Source organism: Podarcis cretensis (genome assembly GCF_951804945.1).
Source record: "Podarcis cretensis genome assembly, chromosome: 13".
Classification (NCBI taxonomy): Eukaryota; Metazoa; Chordata; class Lepidosauria; order Squamata; family Lacertidae; genus Podarcis; species Podarcis cretensis.
In genome coordinates, this window is record NC_137182.1 from 12,309,786 (window position 1) to 12,333,259 (window position 23,474).

Here is a 23,474-nt window from a genome sequence, read left to right on the forward strand (position 1 = left end):
GCTTTAGGAGCAAAGAATATGTCTTTTTCATCCCTGCCAGTGGTCTCCATGGTCCTGGTCCCTTTATCAGCATGAACCTCCCTGTTAAAAAAAGGTAGCTGGATGCTATGATAGAGGTTCTGCCTGTTAGTCTGGTATCTCCTCACCCGTGTCCTGTCTTACGTGCAGCTACGGCACAGTTTCTTTCAGCTGCTGTGGGACGGCAACACAAAATACACAGATGCCTAGTTAACTTCAAAATGTTGCATCTCTTTGGTGCTTATTTCCGCCTGCGATTGAATAAGTTTCAATAAAACACACGTGCGACAGGAAAACCGCTTAACAGAGGAAAAAGCTTCTTAGGGACACGGAAAGGAACAAACAAGAAAAGGAGCTATCCTAATGCTGCCAACCAGACTCGCTCCTTGGGAAAATGCCAAAGAGACAGCCTGGTTCTTTTAAGGCAACGGGGGTGCAACCAGGCCCAGGAATGGGAGCATTAGGCAGCAGCTTGACAAGTGATGGATATTCTAACAGGAGAGCCAAAAACAACACAAGGAATCCCTTCCCCTGTTTAGGGACCTGCAAGTACCCTCACAGCCCCAGCCCTAGGTCACAGGTGGTGAAGGACGGCATCTTTGTCACTTCCGCAGGGATGCCCATGCCTCACTGCTCTTGTGTGCCCCAGGAGATGTAGTCGGGCCGGGTGGCGGCGTGGTATTCGTCTATCAGCTCCTGGACAACCTTCCGGGAGTCGTCGAGCTCGTCAAAGTTCTCCTTGAAGATGTCCTCCTTGCGGAACTGCTCCAAGAAGGCTTCGCGTTTGCGCAGCTTGTCGTACTGCTGGCAGGTGCGTTCAAAGAGCTGGGTAAAAGAAGAAGAGTTTGGATTTGATATCCCGCTTTATCACCTAAGGAGGGATGCGGGTGGTGCTGTGGGTTAAACCACAGAGCCTAGGGCATGCCGATCAGAAGGTCGGTGGTTCGAATCCCCGCGACGGGGTGAGCTGCGGTTGCTCGGTCCCTGCTCCTGCCCACCTAGCAGTTTGAAAGCACACCAAAAAAAGTGCAAGTAGATAAATAGGTACCGCTCCGGCGGGAAGGTAAACGGCGTTTCCGTGCGCTGCTTTGGTTCGCCAGAAGCGGCATAGTCATGCTGGCTACATGACCCGGAAGCTGTACGCTGGCTCCCTTGGCCAATAAAGCGAGATGAGCGCCGCAACCCCAGAGTCGGCCACGACTGGACCTAATGGTCAGGGGTCCCTTTACCTTTAAAGAGTCTCAAAGTGGCTAACAATCTCCTTTCCCTTCCTCCCCCACAACAAACACTCTGTGAGGTGAGTGAGACTGAAAGACTTCAGAGAAGTGTGACTGGCCCAAGGTCACCCAGCAGCTGCATGTGGAGGAGTGGGGAAGCGAACCCGGTTCGCCAGATTACGAGTCCACTGCTCCTAACCACTACACCACACAGCTCAGAAAGCCACAGGGGGGCAGGACGCTGTAGATTTTGCATCAAGGTGGAGCCAAGCTGAAATAAATCGGCAACTTAAAAAAACCAACAACTACGGTATGTTTTGTGCAGTAAAAAAGGTAAAGGTCCCCCTGCCCGTACGGACCAGTCTTGACAGACTCTGGGGTTGTGCGCCCATCTCACTTAAGAGGCCAGGGGCCAGCGCTGTCCGGAGACACTTCCGGGTCACGTGGCCAGCGTGACATCGCTGCTCTGGCCAGAGCCAGAGCCAGAGCCGCACACGGAAACGCCGTTTAGGGTTACTAATAGTTCCAATGGCTCCTGCTGCTCAGAATGCAACTAGGCCTCTCAGCACTTGAAAGAGCTCCACTGCCCAATGTATTACAGATTAAGTTGCAGCGGAGAAGGATTTTTTTCACTGCTGCCATCTCTGGCTGCATCTAAAGCCTCCGGACCAGCTGTCAACAGCGGCTGGGAATCTCTTGGGATGGTCTACCCATGGAGGCTTTTAAATCCTAATGGTTTCATCATCATCATCATCATACACCACCCAATTGGCATCTTCCAACTCACATACAAAAACATAATAAAACATCAAGCATTAAAAACTTCCCTAAACAGGGCTGCCTTCAGATGTCTTCTAAAAGTCAGATAGTTGTTTATTTCCTTGACATCAGATGGGAGGGCGTTCCACAGGGAGGGTGCCACCACTGAGAAGGCCCTCTGCCTAGTTCCCTGTAACCTCACTTCTTGCAGTGAGGGAACCGCAGAAGGCCCTCGAAGCTGGACCTCGGTGTCCGGGTTGAACGATGGGGCTGGAGATGCTCCTTCAGGTCTAGTGGGCTGAGGCCGTTTAGGGCTTTGAAGGTCAGCACCAACACTTTGAATCGTGCTCGGAAACGTACTGGGAGCCAATGCAGATCTCTCAGGACCGGTGTTATGTGGTCCCGACGGCCACTCCCAGTCACCAGTCTAGCTGCCGCATTCTGGATTAGTTGTAGTTTCCGGGTCACCTTCAAAGATAGCCCTACGTAGAGCGCATTGCAGTAGTCTGAGAGGGAGATAACCAGAGCATGCACCATAGTTCTCCCATAGTTCTGCCCAGTCATACAGTCACGGCAACACCCTCTCCAAACAACCCAGAACAACCCACCCTTTACTAGAAGCCTCTCCAGGAACATCTTACAGGACGTTTCTTTTCTCTCCTAGATTTACTTTCAGAGAGCTATCATCTTTCGGTCCTTGCTTTTCTTACATATATCTCAACAAACTTGAAACTTGAGCACGAAAAGCCTTAAGGGAAACTGAATCCAGTTTACAAGCGGTTCCTGGACTGTGATCAGAGTTAGCTACTAGTCAGGCGAGTAACTGGAAGTAACAGGCATGCTGCCAGGGCAATATTTCTTAGGCCTGAAAACGCCAATCCCCTTAGGAAACGGCCGTATCTGTGCTCACACCCAGACTCACCGACGAAATGTTGGTATGGTTGGCCATCATCAGACCGCTGACCCGGTGTGCTGACGGCAAGTACGGAGACTTCCTAGAAAGTGCTACTTGGATGCTGGCTGGGCCCCAGGGAATGAAATTAGCCAGCTTCCTCTCTCGGATCCGCTGCAGGCTCTTGTGGACCTGGAAGGAAGGCAGATTATTTTCAAGGGTGCAAACGCAGCTGTTCAAACTGAGGGACCTGTATAGAATTCTAGAGTTGGAAGGGACCACGAGGGTCATCTAGTCTGACCCCCTGCAATGTAGCAATCTTTCGCCCAATGCGGGACTCGAACCCACAGCCCAAAGATGAAGAGTGCCGTGCTTTACCAACCGAGCTATCCTGACTGCTTCCTCTTTGGATCATAGAAAGGTAGGGGCTGGAAGGGACCCTGATAATCGCCTAGTCCAGGGTTTCCCAAACTTAGGTCTCTAGCTGTTTTTGGACTACAATTCCCATCATCCCTACCCACGCTAGCAAGGGATGATGGGAGTTGTAGTCCAGAAGCAGCTGGAGACCCACGTTCGGGAAATCCCTGATCCAGTCCAACCCCCTGTAATATGGAAATAAGCAGCTGCCCCATACTGGGATCGAACCTGCGACCTTGGCATTCTCAGCACCATGCTTGAACCAACTGAGCTATCCAGGCTAGGAAGAGACTGTGGACGCTTTATATTTTGAGTAGTGGTGGACCTCTGCAGCATTCCACAGGCACCACCGAGGTGTCTGGAGGTGGTTGGAGGATGAATGGTGTCTAACAGATTGACGTTGAATCCTGACAAGACAGTAGTACTGTTTTTGGGCGATGAGTGGGCAGGCGTGGGGGCCTCTTTGGTCCTGAATGGGGTAACTGTGCCTCTGAAGGAGCAGGTGCGCAGCCTGGGAGTCATTTTGGACTCACAGCTGTCCATGGAGGCGCAGGACAATTCTGTGTCCAGGGCAGCTGTCTACCAGCTCCATCTGGTACGCAGATCGATGCATGCTCTAGTTATCTCCTGCTTGGACTACTGCAATGCGCTCTACGTGGGGCTACCTTTGAAGGTGAGCCAGAAACTGCAGCTAATCCAGAATGAGGCAGCTCGACTGGTGACTGGGAGTAGCCGCCGAGACCACATAACATCGGTCTTGAAAGACCTACATTGGCTCCCAGTACGTTTCTGAGCACAATTCAAAGTGTTGGTGCTGACCTTTGAAGCCCTAATCGGCCTTGGCCTAGTATACATGAAGGAGCGTCTCCACCCCCATCCTTCAGCCCGGACACTGAGGTCCAGCTCCCAGGCCTTCTGGTGGTTCCCTCCCTGAGAGAAGGAACCTGGCAGAGGGCCTTCTCGGTAGTGGCGCCAGCCCTGTGGAATGCCCCCGTCAGATGTCAAGGAAGTAAACAACTATCTGATTTTTAGAAGACATCTGAAGGCAGCCCTGTTTAGTGAAGTTTATAATGTTTTATCGTGTTTTTAATATTTTGTTGGAAGCCGCTCAGAGTGGCTGGGGAAACCCAGCCAGATGGGCAGGGTTATTTATTTATGCATTTATTTGAGAATGAAATGTGGGTATGCGGTTCTCAGATTGCTTTCCTTGACACTGCCCAGCATGAGTAGTGACCCCCTAGTGCAGGTTTTCCCATACAGTCCCTCTCCTATGGCTGATCTCTCTCTAGCCACTGACCTGGGTGGGGTCGACTTCCCCCTGGATGATGTTAAGGATGGCGATGTAGCAATGGTTCGTCTGCCGATCACGCCCCATGGACACCATGACGTTCTTGGGCTGCAGAAGCCGCCGCATCACATCAAGGACGGTGGTTTTGCGGACACTGGCCACCTGCGGGGGGGGGGGGAGAGGTCAGTATAGGCCAGTATTGGTACAGAGGTCAGTATTGGTAGAAGAAATGAAATGTTCATGCTGCACGCAGAGAGAGTGGATCAGCACAGCTGGGAAGAATTCTCCCATTTCAGGAAGTGTCTTCACCAAGAGGCTATCCTGAGACATTACTGAAGAATCACTTTCGGAAGGAAAATGTTGCAGCCTCCCAGCTTTAGTTAACACGCCTCATACAACATCTATTTTAATAAATAATAATAATAATAATAATAATTTTTATTATTTATATCCCACCCTCCCCAGCCGAAGCCGGGCTCAGGGTGGCTAACAACAATAAAATAATACAACATTCTAAAATCATTTCATTAAAATTAATTCCACTCAAATTGATGGCAACTATTAGACTAAAGTTCAGTGAAGATTGCCAAAGGAGGGAGTCAGGCTGTGCCCTGGCCAAAGGCCTGGTGGAACGGCTCTGTCTTGCAGGCCCTGTGGAAAGATGTCAAGTCCCGCAGGGCCCTAGTCTCTTGTGACAGAGCGTTCCACCAGATTGGAGCCACAGCCGAAAAAGCCCTGGCTCTAGTTGAGGCCAGCCTAATCTCTCTGTGGCCTGGGACCTTCAGGATGTTTTTGTTTGAAGACCGTAAGTTCCTCTGTGGGACATACCAGGAGCGGCGGTCCCGTAGGTACGAGGGTCCTAGGCCGTATAGGGCTTTAAAGGTTAAAACCAGCACCTTAAACCTGATCCTGTACTCCACCAGGAGCCAGTGCAGCTGGTATAGCACCGGGTGAATGTGATCTTGCAGCGAAGACCCCGTAAGGAGTCTTGCTGCAGCATTCTGCATCCGCTGGAGTTTCTGGGTCAGTCTCAAGGGCAGCCCCACGTAGAGTGAGATTTTCTGATATTTGGGGGAGCAGATTCACCTTCTTGGGCCACTCTGGTTTCCCTTAAGTGACAGAGATAGAAACAGAAATACCAGCTGCCAGGTCAAACCCTGTATCCACAGATCAAGGTCAAGGAAATAGGGAGCGAGAGAGCTCTCACACACAGAAGTCGCCACACACACACCATGCATTTGATACCCTCTTCTGAACTGCCAGCCTCTGCGATCTGCCCTTCTGCATCTTCTCCTGCTGCTTGTGAGGAAAGGGGTGAAAAGTGGAGAAAACATCTGTATTTAGCAGGGTGGGAATGCTGCCAAAGGGGTGAGACTCAGATATTACCCTTCCTTTTCGTTTCTGCACACCTGCAGGCAGCGATTTTCTCTGGGGAGGACACAGGGGGACACATACCCCTAAACATTTTGTGATCTAACAGGAAAAGAAACTAAAAATCTCCTTAAAAAATTAGTTTCTTCTCTAGCACGGTGAATCGTCAGTTCCGTTGCTACCCATGATGGCGGCCTCATTCCCTGTCACAGTGTTTCCTGAGTCTCAGACAGAAGCGAGCATTTAATGTGTGAAGTAGGAATTGGAATCTAGCTTGACGATGGGTCAGTTTCGGGAAGATGTTCATGCACACAACCTCACGCCAATGTGGAGGTTACTGGGAGCTCACAGCTGTGTAATAGGAGGCAATGCGTGTTCTTTGTGCTTTTGTCCATTTACTGTATTTACCATATTTTTCGCTCGATAAGACGCACTTAGTTTTTAGAGGGGGAATGCAAGGGAAAAAAATTCATCCCAGGCTCTGCTCAGCTCTCCCTTTCATGACCTGCGAGGTGATGGGCTGCCCTTCTCTCTCCTTTAAAGACTCCTTGCGGCTCTTTAAAGGGAGCGAGGCTCTTGGGGTATAGCTGCACGAAGCCTCCACAGGGCACAGGGATGAAGGCTCCCTCTAACTGTTCTGGCTTCTGGGATAGCCTCCTGTCTGCATTCGCTCCATAAGATGCACACATATTTCCCCTTACTTTTTAGGAGGGAAAAAGTACGTCTTATAGAGTGAAAAATACGGTATTTTCCCCAATTTGAACTAGAAAATGGTGATTTCCTTGAGTCAAAATGAGAGTACCCCTAAGCATTGTTTTAGAAAAAAAGCACTGCCCGCAGGCCTCTAACACCATTATAATCATTGCAACCATAGACCGGACACATTCTGACTGCACAGTTCCTAGGATGTGCCATGGCTGGCCATTAAAACAGGAAGGCAGGAGAATGAAGACGGTCTCTTCTCAGACTCCTTGAGGGTGCAGAGGGGGGCCAAAAGCCAGTAATGGAGCAAGCATGAGAACTCCCAGAGCTTGGCTTAGAATCAGAGGCAGGAAAGCACTTACAGCCTGGTCTGTGGTGAGAGGAGTGTAGCCCGTGATCAGGAAGTGCAATCTGGGAGTGGGAATCAGGGAGGCGATCAGCCCGATCAAGTCATTATTCATGTAACCCGGGTAGCGCAACGTGGTGGTGCTGGCAGACATGATGGTGGAGACCTAGGCAAGGAAACAAAACCAAAACCGTAAGTCAGGGCAAGACTTTTTGCCAACACCAAAAGAAGAACACATTCCTGCCTTGGATCCCAAACGCCTTGTTATTCAGACGTTTTGGCTCCCGAACGCCGCAAACCTGGAAGTGAGTGTTCCAGTTTGCGGACATTCTTTGGAACCCGAACGTCCGACGGGGCACCCACAGCTTCCTTTTTTAAAATAATTTTTTATTAGAAACTTAAACAAAACATATTATCCAAAAATATCACATCCTTAATTTTCCCCTTTTTCCTCCCTCCCCCCACCCTCCCATAAAGGATTCCCCCCCCCCCGACTCCCCTCAGTTCCAGTCTTTGGTTTCTCTGTGGATACCGTTCTCTGCATGTTACAAATTTGTATAAATTCTTAAATTATCTAACTGTTTATTGTCAATAAAGAGCTTGTGTTTATTCAAAACCTGCCAAAGAGTCCAATTCACTTTGTTGCGTCATCAAGTACTTTGTAAAGGGTTCCCATTCATCTTTGAAATCACACTTGTCCTTGTCCCGTAGCTTATGTGTCAATTTGGCCAGTTCTGCATAATCCATCAATTTCTCTTGCCATGATATCTGTGGCTTCTGATTGGCTGCAGGAGCTTCCTGTAGCCAATCGGAAGCTGTGCCTTGGTTTCCGAACGTTTTGGAAGTCAAACGGACTTCCGGAACGGATTCCGTTCAACTTCCAAGGTACTCTTTTCAAGGGGCTCCAGGAAAAGGAACACGGGTCTGTTTTCCAATACCACATCTCTCAACCTCCTCTCAGAATCCTAAAATATAATAGAATCATAGAGTTGGAAGGGACCACAAAGGTCATCTGGTCCAACCCCTTGCAATGCAGCAATCTTTTGCCCAATGTGGGACTCGAACTCACAACCTTGAGATGAAGAGTCTCCTGCTCTGCTGATTGGGCTATCCCAGGTCCAATGTGAACCACAAAGACGAATCAGAGGGAGATGTGCCGGTGCGAAGAGTTTATTCCAAATACTTCCAAGTTTAGAAAATAAATGGAGCCAAAATGTAGCCTTTCCTGGGATGCAAATGTTGAGCTGGGACATATGAGAACCAGGTTAACCAGCCCTTCTACAGGGCTCTCATCTCTGGAATAAGGCAATTAATCTTGCCAGATGTAATAGCACTCTTCACTTAACTACACACAACCCAACACAAGCCGGTAAAAACACCCAAATACTCAAACTTGCTGAGAACATGAGAAAAACCAATAGCTGGCAAACGAGAAATGCCCAACGCTGAAATCTGAAAAAGAGGAGTTTGCTTATTTCTAGCAAGCGAATAAAGGTAAAGGGACCCCTGACCATTAGGTCCAGTCGTGACCGACTCTGGGGTTGCGGTGCTCATCTCGCTTTATTGGCTGAGGGAGCCGGCGTACAGCTTCTGGGTCATGTGGCCAGCATTACTAAGCCGCTTCTGGCGAACCAGAGCAGCGCACAGAAACACCGTTTACCTTCCCGCCGGAGCGGTACCTATTTATCTACTTGCACTTTGATGTGCTTTTGAACTGCTAGGTTGGCAGGAGCAGGGACCAAGCAACGGGAGCTCACCCCGTCGCAGGGATTTGAACTGCTGACCTTCTGATTGGCGAGTCCTAGGCTCCGTGGTTTAACCCACAGCGCCACCCTAGCAAGTGAATAGGGTGGGGCAAAAATGTCATTTGGGTCAAGTTAGAAGCCCACACTTTTATTTGCCTGAAAACATTACGTGCCACTTTTCATAAGCACATTTGGCATACAGTCGCCATTTTAAAAAGCACCTACAGAACCAAAGGTATAGTAAATAGCAGATTTAAATTCCCGACCCTGTATTTTGACATCACCTTAACCCCCAGCCTTCCTTCTTCAGGGGCTTGGGGGTGGGGACAGCATCTTCTTCTCCCACCATCCCTGCTTACTCACCAGCTGGTTAATTTGGGAAAAGGTGGGATTCTGAATATGCAGCCTGTCAGTCGCAATGCGGTTCAGGGCTGTGTTGTCTAGAACCACCTATCAAAGGGGAGGCAGGGGTTAAGAAGCAAAGGATGAATACATGCGGGGAGGGAGGGCATCCCTCTGCCCGCTTAATAATAATAATAATAATGTATTTTTTATACCCCGCCCATCTGGTTGGGCTTCCCCAGCCACTCTGGGCAGCTTCCAACCAAATATTAAAATACAGTAATACATCAAACATTAAAAGCTTCCCTAAACAGGGCTGCCTTCAGGTGTCTTTTAAAAGTACAATAGTTGTTTACTGCCTTGACATCTGGTGGGAGGGCGTTCCACAGGGCAGGCGCCACTACCGAGAAGGTCCTCTGCCTGGTTCCCTGTAGCTTGGCTTCTCGCAGTGAGGGAACCACCAGAAGGCCCTCAGCGCTGGACCTCAGTGTCCAGGTAGAACGATGGGAGTGGAGACGCTCCTTCAGATATAATGGACACACAATGTTCCAATTCCACCCCACATCCCCATTTGTTTCTTGACTGCTCTCAGCTGAATTCTCAGCCACATTACAGGGTTAACTGACGTGGTGGTAGTAGGGAACAATGTATAAAACAACAATGGAAGCTCAGGAAACCCCAGAAGCTCCCTGACTCTGACTGTGTTGCCATACGACCAGCAAAACCTTAAAAAATTACCAACCAACTCTACGGAAAGTGTTCCCGTGGTCCATCTCTCCATACACAGTGGTACCTTGGTTGTTGAACAGCTTGGCTTCCTAACAAATCGGCTCCTGAACGCCGCAAACCCGAAAGTGAGTGTTCCGGTTTGTGAAAGCTTTTCGGAAGCCGAATGTCTGACGCGGCTTCCGATTGACTGGTTTGTCGAACCGTTTCGGGAGTCGAATGGATTCCTGGAACGGATTAAATTCGAGAACCAAGGTACCACTGTATTTAAGAATAGGGCGTTAGGCTTCTCAGCTCTACTACTGAGACCTGAGGGAGGGGCAAGGGAAGGGAGGAAGGGAGTTTTAACTTCCCCACCCCCCATGGCACCCCCAATTTTGCACCCCTTACCACACAGTCTGCATTCTGTGTCAGCCGCTTGAGGGTCAGGAGAGAGTTGTACGGCTGAACAACCACATCGCTCATCTCATCCTGGTTGGGAAAGACCGAGTATGTCTGCACCAGCTTCTTGGGGTACCTGCGAGGAGAGAGACGGCCGCTTCAGTAAAGACAAACATCCTGTATCTCTTTGTGCTTTTGCAGAACTCGTTTCTGTGGCCACTGCGCCAGGGTGTGCATGACGACCCGGCAACCATTTTAGGAGATTAGATGTGCTAGTGGGCTGAGGCCTAATCACATGCTGGGGTGATGAGCGTCGCGGGGTATCTTACTGACTCCTGCCAGAGTCCGTTAACAATTTATACTTTATTCTTGGCTTCTTCTCCTACCAGATAAATTTAGATATATATTTCTGCCGTTCCTTGAAGTGTCCTGCGCCGCTGATTACGGGTATCGATTGGAACAAAGATAACACCCTTGGCAATACATTCATTTTTATGACTGATATCCTCTCCCACAGAGATAAATTCATCCTTCCCCATACCTCCAAATTTTTCTTTATTTCTTTCCAGGTATTTGTATAGTTATCCTTAAAGATATTTATATCACTCCTAAGTATTTGGCCTTCTCTTCTATTATCAATTCCGTAATTCGTTATAGGTCTTTTTTATATTGTTCTGCCACATATTTCACCGTTTTCATTTTACTTTTTTTAACTTGAAACCCGCTACCTGGCCAAACTCACAAATCTTTTCCAAGACCCGTGGTATACTAACCATCAGGTCTTCCACAGTAATCACAAGGTCATCTGCATGCTTTACTTTCCACAAGTGAGGTAGAGGAAGACTTAATGGAGTGGGACAAACATGTCGTTTTTTCAAGTACAGTGGTAAGTTCAGTTTAAGAACTTAATTCGTTCCGGAGGTCCGTTCTTAACCTGAAACTGTTCTTAACCTGAGGTACCACTTTAGCTAATGGGGCCTCCCGCTGCCGCTGCGCAATTTCTGTTCTCATCCTGAGGTAAAGTTCTTAACCCGAGGTACTATTTCTGGGTTAGCGGAGTCTGTAACCTGAAGTGCCTGTAACCTGAAGCGTATGTAACCCGAGGTACCACTGTGATACAATCGTGTGGGGAAATCACAGCCCACCTATTTCGGCCAAAACCGAGAAGATGCCGCTTTCAAACATAATGAAAAATAACCGCAACCAAGGAGTGTGTACTTGGAGCGTTATTCCTCAAGCCAAAGGGCAGCAGTCAAGTAAAGGCTGCGATGTATCTGCATCGTCACCAACGGCTCTGTCCCCTTCCTTCTGAAAATCTTGCAAGGACATGGGCTCGCAAATCGCTACGTGTCGACGCCAAAGAGATGCGGTTTGCTTTAGCAAAAGCTCAAGAACATTCCTTGCCTGTGGTGGCAGGCTGATCTCAGCCTCTCCCCCCCGTTTCAAGTCACAACTTCACCAGCTCCAAGGCTTGCCCAAGCTGGTGTCTGGGTGGGGCAGGCCTGACTCTGAGTCAGCTGGGCGTCTTAATCATCTGCTGGGTTGCTTGCTCTCCAAAGCAGCCTGCCTGGCTGCATTGCCTACTGCTCCCCGAGTGGTGTGTACATATGGGTCCATGCATGTGTGGGGTTTTTTGTGCCACTGCTCACCTGTCATTTAATCTCTCCAGGAGGTAAGAGCCCAGACCAGAGCCTGTCCCACCGGCGATGGAATGGCACAGGACAAAACCCTGGAGGAAAGAACGACATGCAACAGAAAATATGTCAATGCACATTACAACCGTCAGGCCAAAGGACAATCGAAGCCGCTGTCTGTACTCAACAAGGGACACTGGTGGCGCTGTGGTCTAAACCACTGAGCCTCTTGGGCTTGCCGATAAGAAGGTTGACGGTTCAAATCCCCGCGACAGGGTGAGCCCCCGTTGCTCTGTCCCAGCTCCTGCCAACCTAGCAGTTCAAAAGCACGTCAAAGTGCAAGTAGAATAATAGGTACTGCTGCGGTGGGAAGGTAAATGGAGTTTCTGTGCGCTCTGCTTTCCGTCAGTGTGTCCCGTTGCGCCAGAAGCAGTTTAGTCCTGCTGGCCACATGACCCGGAAAGCTGTGTGTGGACAAATGCCGGCTCCCTCGGCCTGAAAGCGAGATGAGTGCCGCAACCCCAAAGTCGCCTTTGGCTGGATTTAACCGTCCAGGGGTCCTTTACCTTGACCTGTACTCAACAGGTGAAGGATGGCTGAACTAGCCCATTTTTTTTAAAAAAATGCCACGCTGTGTTCATTGAGTTTCCATGGAAAATTCAGACAACGCTGCTGCCCAATTGCTTTCTGCATTACCATCTTGTAACCTTTTCAGTGCCATTTTTTAAAAATAAAATAAAAAGCAAATCTGAAATGGTAGACTGTATGGAAGGATTCCTTTGTTTTTTAGCTGCAACCTTATTCCTTGCCCTCACTGCTTCTATTTTATTGTAAAACCTTCCCCTGTGTTTGTTTGAATGGGATTTCCTGCTTTTATTCGTTATTAATTCCAACTGATCTGTCCACTGCATTGATGCTGACCTTAGGATTATTTTTAGCGGAGCTCAATTCTTTCGATATTGTATGGGGTTTGTTAGTTTTTTTGTTAACATTTTGCATACTTTGTGCAGTGGTGCCTCGCAAGACGAAATTAATTCATTCCGCGAGTCTCTTCATCTTGTGGTTTTTTTGTCTTGCGAAGCAACCCTATTAGCGGCTTAGCGGATTAGCGCTATTAGCAGTTTAGCGGCTTAGAAAAAGGGGGGGTGGAAAGAACTCGCAAGACTCGCAAGATGTTTTCGTCTTGCAAAGCAAGCCCCTAGGGAAATTCGTCTTGCGAAGCGCCTCGAAAAACGGAAAACCCTTTCGCCTAGCGGGTTTTTCGTCTTGCGAGGCATTCGTCTTGCGCGGCACCACTGTATTTCTACAAGCCACCTTGAGCCTTCTTGAGACAGGCAACGGACAAATTTAAGGACAACACAACATCCGCAGCTCAAACGCCCCAGGAGATTTGCCGCACCCCTGTCCCCTAACCCAAATTGTAACCATGTTCCTCAATGTTGCCTGAAAAAACAGAGTGGATTACATAAATCTGTTGGGGAGTCAAGAGAAGAAAAGGACTTTGAAACCTGTTTTCAATTCAGAACACAGACTTAGAACTTCCAGATTAGTAATGTTCAGAGTAGGGAGTCCCAACCAAACATTGCAGTGTATCTCCCAGTTGTGAAGAGGAGCGCTTCTGTTTAGGGGTCTAGATAGAGAGCCTTGTAGAGCTGTATGATACTACACGGTGGCTGGGTGGGATAAAAAATAATAGCTTTCATTACGCTTCCGATTCGAGTGCCACACTTCCGTTTTAAGTGTTATGCTGAGGTCTGTCTGTTTTTGCTATTTATTTTACGTTTTTTTTGTTTCTGCTGCTCTTTTTTGTTTTGTTTTTGTGACTGTGTGGAACCCAGTTCAGCTACTGGTTGATGGTGTGACTGCGGTACATTGTTTATTGCTTTCATTTTATAGATCAAGAGTCTCGTTAGATAGTAAAATTAAATTGCTGTTTTAGGGGTTGTCTTTAAAAGTCTGGAACGGATTAATCCATTTTGCATTACTTTCTATGGGAAAGCGTGCTTTGGTTTTGGAACGGACTTCCAGAATGGATTAAGTTTGAGAACCAAGGTACCACTGTATATGGAGAGAGAGAGGAAGGGAGGGAGGGATGGAAAGAGAGAGACAGTATCAACTTCCCCCATATTAAAGAGAGAGAGAGAATTTGTTGTTGTTGTTTAGTCGTTTAGTCGTGTCTGACTCTTCGTGACCCCATGGACCAGAGCTCGCCAGGCACTCCTGTCTTCCACTGCCTCCCGCAGTTTGGTCAAACTCAGAGACCCAACTCAAACTCAGAGAGAGAATTAACTTTTCCTTAATTCCGGAAATTTACTGAGCCTAATTGAGCTGCTTTAAAACAACAACAACAACAACAACAACTTTCCTTCCTTTAATCTACAAGTCAATACAGTGGACGCTCGGGTTGCAGACGTGATCCGTGCGGGAAGCAATTTGGCGCTTCTGCACATGGACAAAGCGCGATTTAGCGCTTCTGCAAATGTGCAAGTGCCTAAACCCGGAAGTAACCCGTTCCTGGTTCGGCACGGTGCACAACCCAAAATCGTGCAACCCAAAGTATCTGTATGTATGACTGTACATGTGTACCTAATGGAATCTCATACCAGCAGAAAACACTACCTTGTTTTTGGACAGCCCTGTTTCAAGACACCTGATCACTCAAGCTTGGCATAAGAGGGAATAGCAACAGTTTCTATCTGCCTATAGGATTCAAAGCAGTACTTAGCTGTCAACTTACAGATTTGAAAATAAGGGACCAGCAGCCTAGAAAATAAGGGATCAGCAGCCAAAATAAGGGATCGCCTTTCCTTTTCCCCCACCATGTGCCCCCGCTCCAGACAGACCTTTCCCCCGGCAAGGGTAAGTGGGCCGTCGATGACGTATCCATCCGATTCTGATCCAAGCACTCAGCGCAGGTATGTTCAACTTCTGAGCCTCTCCGAGCCAAAGGCAGAAAGCCCAGCCAGCAGCCAAACGAAGCCTCAAGCGGTGGTTCCCACAGCACAGCAACCCGGCAAAGGCGATGCAGCAAGGAAAACCACCATCATCTCTCTGCTGGGAAGCACTGAGCAAAGGCGAGTCCCCAGGCAACGCGGCCGATTTGATCGGCACAAGGCATGCAAGCTCCACCCGCCAGTCGTTCTTAGACTCCTTATTGGGTGAGCAACGCAGCCAAGCAACACAGTTGGAGCCTCCCTCCTCCCTGGCCGGCAGGGAGGGAGAGAGGGAGAGGAGCTGCTTCCTTTGAAACCCGGGAAATTTAAGGGACATCATCAATAAGGGACAGCAGCGGGACACGGCGCTGGGATAAGGGACTTTCCCGCCAAATAAGGGACAGTTGACAGCTACGAAGCAGTATACCTGGAGGATTTCCAAAAAGACAAGCCCCAAGGAGAAGCTAACCAGACCACGGATTAGACACTGATAGCTAAAGGAAGTAACAAGGTCGCATTGGATAAAACTGCCATCCTTGACTGTGAAGCAGAAAAGCGTCTCTCTCGTTTTACTAGTGTCAGTGGCGCGCAAGTAGCCAGAGACAGACAAATCCCCAAGGTGTAAGCCTGTACCTAGAAGCAGCAGCAGAGCAAAAGTCTGAACTCCTCTGGAGGGAGACGAGCCCAGAGAGGGCGGCTGCTAGACAATTGAAAATTGCAGAGTATGGAGAAAATGAAGGATAAAGTGCGAGACTGGTTACACTACGCTCAGATTAAAGAAGTTTTTAAAAATGACAAAAAGCTAGGGTTCCAGGTGGAGAAATCGAAATTGGAAATAGAACTGTTAGAACCTAAGACTAAGGTACTTTCAAGAATGTATAACTTGCTGTTAAAATGGAACACACAAGATGAAATGGTTAAATCGGCTATGATAAAGTGGGCACAGGATATTGGGTACAACATTATGTTTGAGGACTGGGAAAGGTTGTGGACCACTGGGTTGAACTTCACTGCATGTAATGCTTTGAAGGAAAATATAATGAAAATGATATATAGATGGTACATGACTCCAGTCAAGCTTGCCAAAATATACCATGTGTCTGATAATAAATGTTGGAAGTGTAAAGAAGCTGAAGGAACATTCTTTCACCTCTGGTGGACTTGCCCTAGAGTGAAGGCTTTCTGGGAAATGATATATAATGAGCTGAAAAAGGTATTTAAGTATACCTTCACTAAGAAACCAGAGGCCTTCCTTTTGGGTATTGTCGGCCAAAAGGTGTTAAGGAAGGATCAAACATTTTTTATGTATGCAACAACAGCAGCAAGGATACTTATCGCTAAGCATTGGAAAACCCAAGATTTACCCACACTGGAAGATTGGCAGATGCAGCTGATAGACTATATGGAACTAGCCGAGATGACTGGCAGAATCCGAGACCTGGGAGAAGAGAAAGTTGAAGAAGACTGGAAGAAATTTAAGATTTATTTAAAAAAGTATTGTAATTTGGTTGAATGTTAAGAAGGATGCTAGATCATAAATAATTGACCACCACTAAATTAGATGGAATCAGGACGATAAGCTAATCAAGGTAAATATAAACCATTTGGAGAACGAATAGATTATGTTTAAAAGAATGGGACCTAGGAATATAAACAAGATGATAATTTGCTGGTTAAAATTTAAGACGATGTAAGTGGGACCGGGAGATGTGAGGGAGTCCAAGAGGTTTTGAAAATATGTCATGATATATGTTATATTGTTGATTTTTGCATTTGTATTTAAAAACTCTAATAAATATTTATAAAAAAAAAAAAGAGAGAGGGCGGCTGCTGCTGCTGAGGTCTGCTAGGCTGGCTGCCAAGATAGGTCATGCCTCGTTGCAGCTGCCAGCGGAATAGCAAGAGTAACCTAGTGGATTAAAATGAAAGGGATCTGGGGGAGTTAAAAAGAATTTTTTTAAAAGTGTTTCTTCCTACAAGCAAGAGTGACACACAGCTGTTTGCAAGAGCTGGTGCAGCCTTGTATACAAGGCCAGAAACATTACCAACTGTAGTTTTACCAGTCTGCTGTTTTTACCTGCTACCAAGCAGGCTCCGTCCCTCCTCAGTACGTTTCTAAGTACAATTCAAAGTGTTGGTGCTGGCCTTTAAAGCTCTAAACGGCTTCAGCCCAGTGTACCCGAAGAAGCGTCTCCACTTGCATCGTTGAGCCCGGACACTAAGGTCCAACTCCAAGGGCCTTCTGGGGGTTCCCTCCCTGAGAGAAGTAAAGTTACAGGGAACCAGGCAGAGAGCCTTATCAGTAGTGGTACCTGCCCTGTGGAACGCCCTCCCATCAGATGTCTAGGAAATAAACAACTATCTGACTTTTAGAAGACATCTGAAGGCAGCCCTGTTTAGTGAAGTTTTTAATGTTTGATTGTTTATCGTGTTTTTTATAGTCTATTGTGAGCTGCCCAGAGTGGCTGGGGAAACCCAGCCAGATGGGCAGGGTACAAATAAATTCTATTCTATTCTATTCTATTCTATTCTATTCTATTCTATTCTATTCTATTCTATTCTATTCTATTCTATTATTTCAGCGCTGGCTGTGGTAGTCAAAGGGGTGGACTGAGGTCTCGCCAGATGCTAGGAGCTCATCTCCTGCAGGTTTTTCTTAATACAGTGGATGCTCAGGTTGTGAACGTGATCCGTGCAGGACGCACATTCACAACCCTCAGTGTTTGCAACTTGCAGCGGTGCGTCTGCGCATGCGCGGGTTGCGATTCGGCACTTCTGCGCATGTGCAAAGCGCGATTTAGCGCTTCTGCACGTGCGTGGCTGCCGAAACCCGGAGGTAACCCATTCCGGTACTTCCGGGTTTCAGCGGTCCATAACCCGAAAAAAACACAACCTGAAGCGGCTGTAACCCAAGGTATGACTGTAGTTCAGTTGTCAGTGAGAGGGTTTTTAATGCTTTACTTTTCACCGTTTCCCACATTTGAACAGGTTCCTCTACTCCCAAGCTGCTACTTGTCCAGTGGGATAAGGCACACATAAACCTGAATGGTATCTTTATGTCCCCCCCCCCCCAAAGTGCAAATTATTAGCTGGGGTGAGCTGCAATTTAGATAAGGAAAAATCCAGGGTGGTGGTGGTGTTAAAACATATTTTCCTTGAGTCACTCCTTTAATTGGCCACCTACCTCTGTAGCTGCTTTGAGCTAAACAAAGGAGGGGGGAAGAATGCGAGAGAGTCAGTCACAAATCTCTGCCACGAACCTGACTGAGTGATCTTCTTTGAGCAGTTATCTCAGCCTAATGTGGGTCGCATGGTTGTTGCGAGAATAAAAAAGGGGGATAGTGAAGAAAGCCACAACCACATATCTCAGCTTGTGCTCTTTGGAAGAAAGGCAGAATTTAAACAAAAAACAACAATGCAATTATTTAGTGATGTGGATTAAAAGATAGCCAAATTTAGCCCGCCTGTACGTGAGTTGTTGTTGTTGTTGTTTAGTCATTTAGTCGTGTCCGAGTCTTCGTGACCCCATGGACCAGAGCACGCCAGGTGTGAGTAGAAGTTTGTTTTTGAAGAGCAAAACACAGGGGGTGGAGGTGCAGAACTATTGAGCTATTTTGGAACAAGCATGCAGGAAAAGGCCTCAAAGAGTGACAAAAGCAGTATACAGTGGTACCTCTGGTTGTGAACGGGATCCGTTCTGGAGGCCCATTCGCAACCTGAAAAGAATGCAACCCGCACCTGCGCGTCTGCGTGTCGCTATTTGCTGCTTTTGTACATGAGCGTGACATCATTTTGCGTGTCTGCACATGCGGCGAAACCCAGAAGTAACCCGTTCCGGTACTTCCGGGTCGCCGCGGGATTCAACCTGAAGCAAACGTAACATGAGGTATGACTGTATCCCTGCTAAAGATTTGGAACAAACGGACTGGAATCCTTCTGGAAAGAAATAGCTGCTTCCAACAGAAAAGCCTAGGAAAACAGACCAGGAAGGCCTCCCCGGAACAGCAAAATGTCAGGCCTAGCTGTGTTTTGGACAGTCCTGAAGCCAGTACCTCCCTCCTTGCTTCTTAAGGTTTCTCTTACCTCTAAGCTGTCACTGCCATCAGCTTCTCTGTCGATAATGTCAAATATATCTTCATGAATCTTTTCTCCCTGAAGAATCGCAAAACAAACCCAAATATTTATCCTCCATTTGACTTTTAAGCCGACAGAAAATTAGAAAACTATGAAACTAAACCCTACTGTTGATTGCATCTTCCATTCAAAGCAGTTAACAACTATGAGACATGATGCTATTTTGAAGTGGGTATCTTTGCCCCCCTTCAAAAGGAACCAAGGCTGTTTCTATACCTGAGCCAGCAATAACCAGGTATGGAAACAGCAAAAATTGCCTACAATAGAAGAATGGCAGTACAAGGTTATGGAGTATGCAGAAATAGCCAAATTAACAGCAAAAATTCGACATCAGGGGGATGAAACATATCAAAAAGAATGGGGGGAAATTATGTTATATATAGAGAAGATGATGTGAAATAGGGAAACTAGTAGAATTAAAATAATATCTCATAATGGGAAAATACAATAAATTTACTGGATAATAATATCAAAATGAATTAAAAATGTATAAAATTTGTATATAATTTGTATATATAGAAATATTTATTTGTTTACGGACATTTAATGGAAAAAATGAAGAAGAACAATCTTCTGGAAAATGGACAAAGACAATGCGAAAAGTCAAAGAGGACACAAAAAAGCTAGAAGAAGGAAGAAGGGAAGTCAGCTCGGGAGAGCAAGAACAATTGTGAAATATAATGTATGTGTATGTACAGTATGTAATTAAAAATTCAATAAAGATCATCTGGGGGGGGGGGAAGGAACCACGGCTGCTCAGCCCCCAGTTCTGTGACCCTCTTACCTGTGAAAAGCCACTGGCCCAGTTATTCCCGGCCCCACCACCATGCTCAGACAGGTATATGTTTTCTGGGTTGTACAAGTTGGCATATGGAGAATTCAGGATGGAGTGGATCACTCGTGGCTCCAGGTCTAGGAGGACAGCTCGCGGGATATAGTGTTCATCGTCTGCCTGTTAACAGGAAACGCAAGGACCTTGAACCAAAAGGACAACAGCACCAAAAAAACACTCTGCCCCTTCCAGGAATTTTCTGCCTGCAAACCTGTAATCTTAAAATGAGTGCCACACATATAGTGACAACTGCCACAAGAGGGCACAGTGGATGCGCCTTACCCAGTTGCTGTTATTTTGTCTTTTTTATAAAAATGGTTTCATATTTCAATAAAACATATTCAAGCAGACGCAATGTACAGGCCTAATAACCACTCACCACGTTTTTCGCTCTATAAGATGCACCCGACCATAAGACGCACCTAGTTTTAGAGGAGAACAAGAAAAAAAATATTCTCGCCCTTTTTGCGCAGCGCCTCTCTAGCAAAGTGGGAGGAAAAATGGAAGGGGCTCCGTTTCCCCTCCCACTTTGCTGAAGGGGCACTGCACAGCTTTCCCTCTCTGCGCGCCTCTCCAGCAAAGCTAAGTCAGAACCCTCTTGCTCTCCTGGCTTCTGGGATAGCCGTGCCAAGCCACTTCAGGGCAGAGGGAGTGTTCCTCTCCTGGCTTCAGCGATAGCTGCACAGCCTGCATTTGCTCCATAAGACGCACACACATTTCCCCTTACTTTTTAGGAGGGGGAAGTGCGTCTTATAGAGCGAAAAATACGGTAGTTTGCTGTTTTTGCCCAGATACTATACAGCCTCAGCCTAGTATACCCGAAGGAGCATCTCTACCCCCATCGCTCAGCCCAAACACTGAGGTTCAGCTCAGAGGGCCTTCTGGTGGTTCCCTCATTGCAAGAAGTGAAGCTACCGGGATCCAGGCAGAGGGCCTTCTCGGTAGTGGCACCCGCCCTATGGAGAAGCCTCCCGTCAAACAACTGACTTTGAGAAGACATCTGAAGGCAGCCCTGTATAGGGAAGTTTTTAATGTTTGATGTCTTACTGTGTTCTAATGGAAGCCGCCCAGAGTGGCTGGGACTACCCAATAAGTGGGGAGGTATACAAATATATTATTATTATTATTATTATTACTACTAACTATTCTGCCTGCTTGCTACGACACTTATCCTTTCACTTTACTCTTGGCTGCTATGTCCAGTTCTCACTCATAGCAGTGAGTTTTGTTCACTGCAGAATCAGAGGGAGGCTACCCCACCTCAGAATCCACAAGGCAGAGGGAATAGAAGCCTATTGTACCTGGTAGAAGAAGACATCTTTTCGGTCAGTGCCCTCGGTGGCAAACTCCTCCACAATGCCCTCGGGGCTGATGCCATGCTCTGCGCATAGCTGCTTCCAGAATTCAAAGCCAACTGCAACAGGAACGAAAGCATAAAGGTGGTAGTAATAATAATAATAATAACAATTTATTATTTATACCCTGCCTTGGCATAAAGTACAAAGGAAGGTAAAGACATCGCCCTACTACTAAGGGGGAAATAATGCGTGCACAGCGGCAGCTGCATTACCTGTTCCACAGAATTTTGACGATACAATACTAGCCCATGAAAATAAGCCCATGAAGTTACCAGCTTACTTAAAAAAACCCCCAAACTAGCCTGCATTGGGGGGGGGGCTGGAGAGGAGGAAGAGTGAGTTGCATACCTTTATAAATTTAATAAATAAAGAAATGAAATATGCATCATCTTTGGTGCAAAAATGGTCCTCAGGCAGGAGGCAAGGAGCCTGAGGTATTCCACCTGCTGCACATCACAGTGCCAGTTCCTTGCCCCCCCCCCCAATTCCACAGGGACTAGCAGCCTTGGCAACACAAGAAAGCCACAGACTCAGCCCCTGCGCTGTTTTTTACCGGTGCTCCTTTCCTCCACTCGCAGCCCCACTACATTCTCCCTTCTAACGAAATGGCAGGTGCCATGCTGTTTATTTCCTTGTAATTATTGGTGTGGCTTTAATAGATTTATACATATAGGTTTAATTCGAGCAATTCTTTATTTTAATGATTTGTATACCTGAAGGAGCGTCTCCACCCCTATCGTTCTGCCTGGACGCTGAGGTCCAGCGCCGAGGGCCTTCTGGTGGTTCCCTCACTGCAAGAAGTGAGGTTACAGGGAACCAGGCAGAGGGCCTTCTCAGTAGTGGCACCCGCCCTATGGAAGGCCCTCCCACCAGATGTCAAAGCAATAAACAACTACCTGACATTCAGAAGACATCTTAAGGCAGCCCTGTTCAGGGAAGTTTTTAATGTGTGACATTTTAGTGTATTTTTGGTCTCTGTGGAAGCCGCCCAGAGTGGCTTGGGAAACCCAGCCAGATGGGCGGGGTACAAATAATAAATTATTATTATTATTATTATTATTATTATTATTATTATTATTATGTTTCCTCTTCCCCATCCCCCCACCCCTACGGCTGCTCTGTGTTCAGGCTGTTCTTGATTTTATCTGTAAGCCACCTCGAGTCCCTGTTGAGGGGGAAACACGTCCTTTTAAATAAATATACGGTAGAGCAGGAGATCCTTAATCTCATGGGTCATGAGTTCGAGCCACGTCAGGCAAAAGTGTACTTGAAGGGGCGTCTCCACCCCCATCGTTCAGCCTGGACACTGAAGTCCAGCTCTGAGGGCTTTCCGGCAGTTCCCTCGCTGCGAGAAGCCAAGTTACAGGGAACCAGGCAGAGGGCCTTCTCAGTAGTGGCACCCGCCCTGTGAAACGCCCTCCCACCAGATGTCAAGGAAATAAGCAACCACCTGACTTTTAGAACACATCTGAAGGCAGCCCTGTTTAGGGAAGTTTTTAATGTCTGATGTTTTATTATATTTTTAATATTTTGTTGGAAGCCGCCCAGAGTGGCTGGGGAAACCCAGCCAGATGGGTGGGGTAAAGGTAAAGGGACACCTGACCATTAGGTCCAGTTTGGCCGACTCTGGGGTCGCGGCGCTCATCTCGCTTTATTGGCCGAGGGCGCCGGTGTACAGCTTCTGGGACATGTGGCCAGCATGACTAAGCCGCTTCTGGCGAACCAGAGCAGCATACGGAAATGCCGTTTACCTTCCCGCCAGAGCGGTACCTATTTATCTACTTGCACTTTGACATGCTTTCGAACTGCTAGGTTGGCAGGAGCAGGGACCAAGCAACGGGAGCTCACCCCGTCGCAGGGATTCGAACTGCCGACTTTCTGATCGGCAAGCCCTAGGCTCTGTGGTTTGACCCACAGCGCCACCCGCGTCCTGATGGGTGGGGTATAAAGAAATAAATAACAATAACAATAACAATTATTATTATTATTATTATTATTATTATTATTATTATTATTATTATTATTATTATTATTATTCCTGCATTGCAGAGGGGCTGAACTAGATGGCCCTTGGCCTACCTTCAAAATCTTCAACTCAAGTGTCTAGTCCTCAACACTTTTCCGGCCCCGCCCCAATAGAACGCGGCCAACGCCAGGCCCCGCCCCTTTAGAACCTTCCCCACTCCTCCCTCCCCCGCCCTGCGCGCTTTTCCATAGACCTCCCTGCATCCCGGCCTTACTTTGGTTGCCGCATTGCCCCAGCTGCAGAGTGATGATCTCCCGCGGCATGGCGGCTCCGGGCCCTGCTCCTCCCGGGCCTGAGACGCGTCCCCTTCTTAAAAAAAAAACAAAAAAACGAGAATAAATGCCGTTTGCAGC

At 47.4% G+C, this 23,474-nt stretch overlaps 1 protein-coding gene across 1 annotated transcript; it reads right to left on the minus strand.

Annotated features, from left to right (window-relative positions):
* Positions 1–223: 223 nt before the first annotated feature.
* Positions 224–23,474, minus strand: TUBG1 (tubulin gamma 1). Its single transcript, XM_079949809.1, has 11 exons — positions 23,336–23,474; positions 21,039–21,151; positions 19,690–19,857; positions 18,855–18,923; positions 11,854–11,933; positions 10,214–10,340; positions 9,119–9,205; positions 7,027–7,176; positions 4,601–4,753; positions 2,917–3,078; positions 224–843 (listed from the first exon to the last, which is right to left on the minus strand). Exons 1-11 carry the CDS (start codon positions 23,382–23,384, stop codon positions 646–648), a joined length of 1,356 nt encoding a protein of 451 aa, XP_079805935.1. The 5' UTR covers positions 23,385–23,474; the 3' UTR covers positions 224–645.

Coding starts and splice junctions, on each gene's coding strand:
- TUBG1 (XM_079949809.1), bottom strand. CDS start 23,384: ATGCCGCGGGAGATCATCACTCTGCAGCTGGGGCAATGCGGCAACCAA. Junction 11,934..18,854: donor ATGGCAGTGACAGCTTAGAG/GTAAGAGAAACC, acceptor TCTTTCCTCCAG/GGTTTTGTCCTGTGCCATTC. Junction 10,341..11,853: donor CTGGAGAGATTAAATGACAG/GTGAGCAGTGGC, acceptor CTCTCCTCGCAG/GTACCCCAAGAAGCTGGTGC.